Genomic DNA, 8,092 nt, shown 5'->3' with positions numbered 1-8,092 from the left:
ATGTCATTTTGGAAGAATTGACCATGATTAATGGAATTTACCCTTGAAATATCCCCCAAGGCCTAGGGCCACTACAATATTATTAATTGTGAATGGCCACTAATTCACCCCATTAATACGTACCACGTGTACCACTATAGTTTTGTGTTCATGGGGTCTATGGGTTCTGTCAATGTGTGTGTGCTTGCATACACATTTGTGGGTAGTACGTAGTGGTACGTATAGTGACGCTGAGAGGGTCTATGTCCCCCGGGGTACTGCCGGAACGTACCCTGGGTACGGTCCGGTATACCGGAACGTACCCTGGTACTATCTAATATGCCGTGCCTAACCCTAACCATAACAAATAGTGACCAGGGTACGTTCCGGTATACCGGACCGTACCCAGGGTACGTTCCGGCAGTACCCTGGGGGACATAGACCCTATGAGCTATAGTGACTATACGTACCACTACGTACTACCCACAAATACATGCAAGCACACACACATTGACAGAACCCATAGACCCCATGAACACAAAACTATAGTGGTATACGTGGTACGTATTAATGGGGTGAATTAGTGGCCATTCACAATTATTAATATTGTAGTGGCCCTAGCCCTAGGGGTATATTACAGGCGTAAGTACAATTACTCATGATCATCTCTTCAAAAATGACATGATAAAAGTTCAAACGTTGAGTTTTTTAGATTTTGTGGGAAGGTCTGACTCTATTACTTGTATATTTACTTGTATTTCTACTTGTAAGTATTTCTAGTCTTGTATTCTAGGTTCAATTAAAGGCCGCACGTTCAGTGCTGACGACACAATATAGCATTGTTCTCGGCCACTTAGGACATTATATACATGATGTTATACACCTATTATTTACTCCTGTGACAACCCCAACTCAAACCACCGTCTGTACTAGACTGATTCGATCCCAGTTGACATTTAAAAAATGTATATACACGCGAGCAATTTATGATAAAATGACGAAAAGCACCTCTATGAACAAGGCTAAAATATTTGGCCGTTGGGCGTACATGCACACGCCCGTGAAACACACACGATGAGCAATATCTTTCTTATTGAATAAACAAAATTAATGTCAATAAATACAGTGCGGTACGCGCACACGTACCTGTTTTATACGTGTTTATACCTACTGCGAATACCTATGTACCACAACATAGGTAATGCATTCTCCTAAATGCAATTTCATTGGTAAAGTACGTGAGCTGCTTACCTTGTATATTGCATACATTGCAGTTATATATACGGCAGGCCCGTAGCCAGGGGGGGTTCGGGGGGTTCGAACGAACCCCCCCCCCCAATATAAAGCTGGCTACGGGCCTGTATACGGTATATATATATACCGGTATATACGGTATATATAGTACGGTACGTATATAAATATCATTCTTATTAGTAATATTACTAGAGATATTTTTATGATCTCGTTATACGAGGAAAAGCGACCGCTCAAAGGCACCAGAATACACGTACTCCCACAAATAAACATACCACGTACACGCACGTATACATGTATACCGTACTGTAGCAAAAGCAAAGAATGCAGTGCATGCAGTGCTCTCCAACAGCCTATACTCGGCTATGGCACATTATATATTATACTTCTCAACAGATAACTTATCGCAAGAGGTAACATAAGGTGATCGCTTGTTCTACCTATTTTACTCACTTGCATTTGTACGGTGTCAATCTGTACTCGTAACTGCAATCCGTAAATACTCGTGGTCTCCGGCTAACATACAGTAACAGGCCTGACTGCCGAGGGCGAGGCGACGATCACGCCTGTATGCACAAAATACTGGTACACAGGTGTCACTGATACAGGATCAGGCGACGTCTCTGATGTGAGACAGTGTGAGTGTCAGAGTGTGTGCACAAACCTGTCAGTCGCTCAACACGAACGCACGCTCGCGTGCAAGTGCTCACTGCTCACGTCGTGACCTACTCATTCATGGCTACTGGAGTAAATCGTCTTGGCAGCACGCCAATGACCGCGCTGAGCGCCGATTGGTTGTAAACAGACCGACGCACTGCTGCGTCACCATGGTTGTGACCACACCATCAACACATGGGTCACGTGTGCGTACATTATTAAATTTTACATGCACGTCTAAGATTTTTTGTGCGTGTATGTGTATATGTACTAAGTAAACTACTCTGGGATAAAATAATACAGATGAAAAAATAAAAGAGATGCTTGCTATTCATGATGACGCTTTTTTAATCATTCTATCTGTTACTAACATCTTTAGATAGCACGTACCTTACACAAGCACGCACGCGCTCACGGGCTCACACACACGCACGCACATGTATATGTATCAATCTTGAGTCCATAATATAGACTGACGTAATATAGAGACTATTATACTATTATAGACTCTTGATGTGCGTGTATGTATGGATGTGTACAATATTACCTATGGAGTATACAAACCCAAACCGATGTCTAGTGATGTGTTAGTGTACCTACATATCAATCCATGCGTAAAAATACCCACATAAAGCAGTTATTTCGGTTATGCCCGAAAGCTATTCAAGATCTCATGTATCTCATCTAGCGAATCTTGACCATCGCATCTAACGAATACACGCACACATGCACGCACGCCCGCCCGCATGCACGCACGCACGTACACACGCACACACGCACGCACGCACACACACACACACACACATGCACGCACGCACACAATAATTAGGAACATATATCATATCATCACGTAGTCGATGGTTGTCTCCGCTTGATCTCATTATAGACGATGGCAGTTACGTGACAACAAATTTATATTTAATCAAATTTCATTGCAATATAGCTGACCTAGCTAGCTGTTTCAACTAACTGAACTTGATGAAGTTCTTCTGAAAAAATAATGGTGTCGAAGCTGCCTCCATATCGTGGCAATAAACCACCCGAATTGGTCGTTTAAAATGTGTCGAGCGCAAAAATATGAAGAAAAAACTGTTTAACTTGAGTTCAGTATATTATCTTAGACGTGTCAATAATTTTTTTGCGCGCTTTGCTCATTTCATAGAACATATGTGAACTTGGGTTGGCAGTGAGCGCTATATCGCCTACATCGGACATGAGGAAGTCGGCATATGGTCACTACGAAGTAATCATGAAAAAGGCATTTGGTGAACCGATAATAACCGAGTTCGATATTGGCAGGAGTAATACACTTCTAGGAAATTATCAGTATCTAGAAATCACATTTTTCCAAATAATCTAATAAAAAACATCTCAATTGAATTTCTGGCATTTGCTGCTTTTCACATCGAGTAGCTTATACGCTAGCGATGAAACAGCGTTCATCCAAACCAAAAAAGATGTTACTTTGTCCTAAACTTTTTTTGCCATTAGAATGTCACAAATAGCAAATTGTGAACATGTAACATAAAGAAACAGTTACAGGGGGTGTATTTCAAGTGTCTTTCTCTGTAGAAGAAAGTTTCCAGTGTGACGAAATGGATTCATCAGTATTTCACAGAGATGAATCCGTGAGATTATTTGTGTAAAATCGCGATGTATTGATAATAATCAGTCGTTAATTGTTGACCGACACTACGCAAGTCATTGTGTTTAAAGTGTACAGCACGTTCACATCTGCTTATAGAGGCTTAATTGATAGACTTGATAGACATTTTTTGTCACCGAATAAAGCCGTCGCCGAAGCGTATTAATTGACGTCCGTAAAAAACATATTACAACTAAAATACGCGTTTCACGACATTCAACGGAAAAAATTCCAACACAATCTGAACTCGGTGTAGATGTCCACACGATAAAATTGGGATAAAACAACAGCGAGGAGTTACGGCGACTGAGAAAGACAGACAACGAGAAAGAGAGAGGGAGGAAAGAGAGAGAGAGAGAGAGCGAGAGAGAGAGAAAGAGAGAGGAGGAGAGCGAGCGAGAGAGAGAGAGAGAGAGAGAGAGACAGGTTCCAGTTATTTCTTCCTCCTTCACTACGTCGCTGTATGGACGGATGGCAGGTGGCCTAACTAATTGTACAATATGATAGCATTTCTTTAGAATTTTCGACGCGAGTTTTATGCATAAAAAATGGGAATGACAATTTGTGTTTTCAGCTGAAAATAGCCGGGGTCCAGCGAGGTGAGGTTGGGGGGGGGCGGTCAGGTCCAGGGCGAAGCCTGGTCAGGGGGGTTCAGGAAGTTTTTGAATTTTCACAACTTACAAGGCATAAAATTGCATTAGGAGACACATACAGAACAGAATTGTTACAGAGCATATTACAGTACACTGCAGGGAGTATATCTTGTCATTATCACTGTCATTATCATAACACCAGAATTAATAATCAATACAAAAATTTACTTACATTCTGCAAACAAAATTATTTTAATGTACACTTCCACACTGTCCCAAAGGCTAACCTTTATATAATATAAGATGTTCATTGTCCAGGCAGTTTCAAATTCACTGCAGTACCAGCTACATCGCACTTTCCGACATAGTCGTTCAACCGCTCCGTCACCTCTTCAGTTTTCTTCCCGATTTTGACACTCAGTGTGACAGATTTTTCTAAGCAAGCCCAGCGAAACTTGTTCCTCACATCTTTGTCGATCTCTGCTATGGTAGATGTGTCCGTCTTCTCAATTAATCTCACCATATTTAGTGGTCAAATGCATGAAAACGCTGCTCGAAATGAATTCCGTTTCGTTTTATTTTGCACACTCAAGCCGTGGTATACAAGGCCTTCATCATTTTACATACGCCTCCACAGTACTTACACTGCAGACAGGCGTATTTCTAGACGCATTGTCTGGTTCGCTTGATACAATGTATAATACACATCACATTTATGCTGGCGCTTGCAAATATATGCTATCATTGCATAATGGGATTACAATGTTACAGCCTGCTGTATATTACAATTTCATATCATTACAATATCATATAACTGTTATGTTATTAAATGTACTGTTGGACTGTAAAATGAAAATGTGTACATTCTAACCCCCCCCCCCCCTAAAATTTTCTCAACGGATTTAGACGTTTCACAAAATCGACCCTGGGAGTGTGAATCAGATTCCCATCCCTGAAAAATCCAATGTTATGCACGAAAATCTAACGTGAACTAGCTTATATCCGAGGAAGCGAATTTTGATATAACTATTTTGTATTATGCTAGTATCAGCTAGTGTTTTGTTGTTGTCTGCTCGACTGATTCTTATATAATTTCATTAGTTGACTCATTAGTTATGTATGCACGAAAAAGAAAAGTTTACACACAAAATACACGTTTTATAAACATAAATTCCGAACGTTTCAACAGATTTATTTTAAAACAGTCCTACCACAAAGCCTATATTCATCACGTTGTATTAAATCAACACGTTTTCGTCCTATTGCACTGCAATCCTTACAAGTACAGTGGTTATTCAAAGACAGAGTACCTGTTCTGCTTACAAAGACTTTACGATCTACAAGTAGCCAGCAACTATTGCATATGAAGACATGATTCATATTTGCAGTCATTTCACGTTGCATTGGCACATAACAAGAGTTAACAATCAACATATAAAAAATAACTTCAAGCTAGTTCATTTCATTGGAGTTTTTAATTAACTGTTGTAGCAGATGCAATGACGATATTAAGTTGCCCTACCTGTTCGACAACCATTCACCTTAAGTAAAGTAAAACACTACAATGTATTTCTACTGAGCCCTACTATAGTGTTCTTGTTCTACTACGCCTAGATTTAGATTTTTTTAAGTAAAAATTATTACGTTTTATATTATTAAATATACATAAAATGTAACTGATGCTTGTACGATGCATAATTCGCCACGATACCACGAAACACGGGCTCACCGTTTCCACAATAGATTTGACACTTATTCACATATGTAAGGCTTGGAAGAATACATTGAAAACAGTAAAGTTGCTATTCAAAAGGTACACCGTTCACCTTTAATTTACACGTTTTTTAATGTCTTTGATTAATTTAACAGCATTTGCACATATATTTATATATAACTATAACTACAGTGTAAGTATGAAAATCTATTCTTTCGTAGTAAACAGTATATCAATACAACAATGCCCACCTTACCTGAAAGAACATGCAACAATGTGCATTATATTTCATGTAATCACTCTCAAGGATAGACGATATCTCTTTTGACGCATTTGTGGGGTTCTTTGACAGATAGCCGCGTAAAGAATAGTGCAGTGCGTGAATATATTAAATTTAAAACGAATAAGGTACATTTTTACCCAACAATTTTAACAAAAACATTGACAAACTAATCACTTGCTTGGATTCATAGATAATTAATGTAGATTTTCAAAGGCATGATTTTCCCCCATACAATTAGCAATATGCTTCAGCCATGATAATATTCTAGTTTTAGATATATTTAGATTACCTTAATTTTTTGTATGTTAGTACTCTTTTCTCTCTAGGGTTATAAACCTACGTTCAATATATACTCCAATCTGTATATGTGTGTTTAATTACACATTAAAGCGGTTTTAACGGCCAGAGGAGCGATGCCCACAACATATATGTTATGCCCACATTCTAATAACTGAACAGCGAAATCATACATGGAGTAACTTAAGAGTACTTTACAATACAAACGATATATCTGTATCCAATTTAGAGGAAGCCCTCGCAAGAAAACACCGATTCCCTAGGTTAATTCCAAACGCTCTCTTTTTGCATGCGTATGCAAGTAGTTTTTCTACTGTAAACAAGGGACGAAAATGTTTGGAATCTAATCCCAGCTGCAGTAGAACAGGGTGGCCTCTAAAGTTACGTCTTACTCCCAACGCGCTGAAACCTCGAGTTAAATACTACACTGCGGCGGCAAAAACTGCCGCTGCTATATTCGTTATACGTAAAAGTTCGCCGACGACTGTTGCTATAAAAAAGTATTTGGAGCTTTCGCTAGATGTATATGTGAGGCGCCTGCCTGCCTGCCTGCCTGCCTGCCTGCCTGCCTGCCTGCCTGCCTGCCTGCCTGCCAGACGGTCTGCTGGCTTGCCTGTCTGCCTGCCAGACGGTCTGCTGGCTTGCCTGCCTGCCTGCCTGACGGCATGCCTGCTGGCTTGCCTGCTTGCCTGCCTGCCTGCTTGCCTGCCTGCCTGCCTGCCTGCCTGCCTGGATGTTATCACTTGACATCTCAACTTCGGCACCGCTGGCATCGAGTAGAATACGTGTGTTGTCCGTGTCGGTGTTGTTCGCTCGGTCGTGCTTCGTCACTGCTCGCGAGACGAGGCGAGGCGTCGTCGCCGATAATTAGTGGTACCATGCGGGCTTGCGCTCCCAGCGCAGCCTGCAGCCGGAGTCCGTGCGTATCTTGATGGAGGCGGCCTCGGCCGCTCGCACCGTCTCCTTGACCGAGTGCATGAGGTTCTCGGCATTTCCCACCAGCATCTCCGTCGCCTCCTGGTCTTCCTCGGAACCTACGAGCAGCGCAGATAATCAGATAATCAGTAAGGTATAAGTAAACGAGTGGTTTAACTACTCACACGGGAACGCACGCGTGGACAAAGGAGTCCCGGCGGGTGCATATCGTAATGTACCCGCACAATCGATAAGTGCATGGCTGTGGAATATACGCGCAAAAAAATAAATGTCGCAAGTAATGAAGGAAATAGAGTAGATTTACAGCAGAGTGACATCTATTAGAGAGGAAAAATACTAGAAAACTTGTATGAACATAAAGTATAACAACAGAACGCCGCATGTCTAAAAATCTCTAATAATCTAATCGTCTAAATCTCTCGTAATTCTTATAAGGTTCTTCTTATTATGCATTTAACCAAATTCGTCACGAGATGTTATGCATAGCCTCTGAGAAATAAGTGACAGTACACTTGTCGTCAAATACATCAAATCACCAAGACATGTCATGTCATACAGCTCATGCAGACGCTTCGTACTACATGTGAAGCAAATCACACGTGCAGTTAAGCGCTCCTAGTCAGGTGTGCATATATATCCAGAGTCCATAATCGAAAATTAAGATTTTTATAAGATTTTTAAGAAATAAGAATTAAAGATCAGGCGGGCCGTTATCAGAAACATCATGCATAGTT

The 8,092-nt window shown here is 40.8% G+C and overlaps 1 protein-coding gene across 12 annotated transcripts in view; it reads right to left on the bottom strand.

Annotated features, from left to right (window-relative positions):
- Positions 1 to 7,077: 7,077 nt before the first annotated feature.
- LOC106805209 (vinculin-like) overlaps positions 7,078 to 8,092 on the bottom strand; it is a 43,277-nt gene continuing 42,262 nt past the window's right edge. For all 12 annotated transcript variants that reach the window (XM_014806708.1, XM_014806712.1, XM_014806711.1 and 9 more), the window contains one exon: positions 7,078 to 7,456. In XM_014806708.1, coding sequence (XP_014662194.1) covers positions 7,290 to 7,456 — 167 coding nt within the window. In that variant the 3' untranslated portion in view covers positions 7,078 to 7,289. The remainder of the gene's footprint in view (positions 7,457 to 8,092) is intronic.

This window comes from Priapulus caudatus, unplaced genomic scaffold (genome assembly GCF_000485595.1).
Source record: "Priapulus caudatus unplaced genomic scaffold, Priapulus_caudatus-5.0.1 Scaffold105, whole genome shotgun sequence".
Lineage (NCBI taxonomy): Eukaryota > Metazoa > Priapulida > Priapulimorpha > Priapulimorphida > Priapulidae > Priapulus > Priapulus caudatus.
Note: the sequence above shows the minus strand (reverse complement) of the source record. Positions and strands in the feature narration are given on the sequence as shown.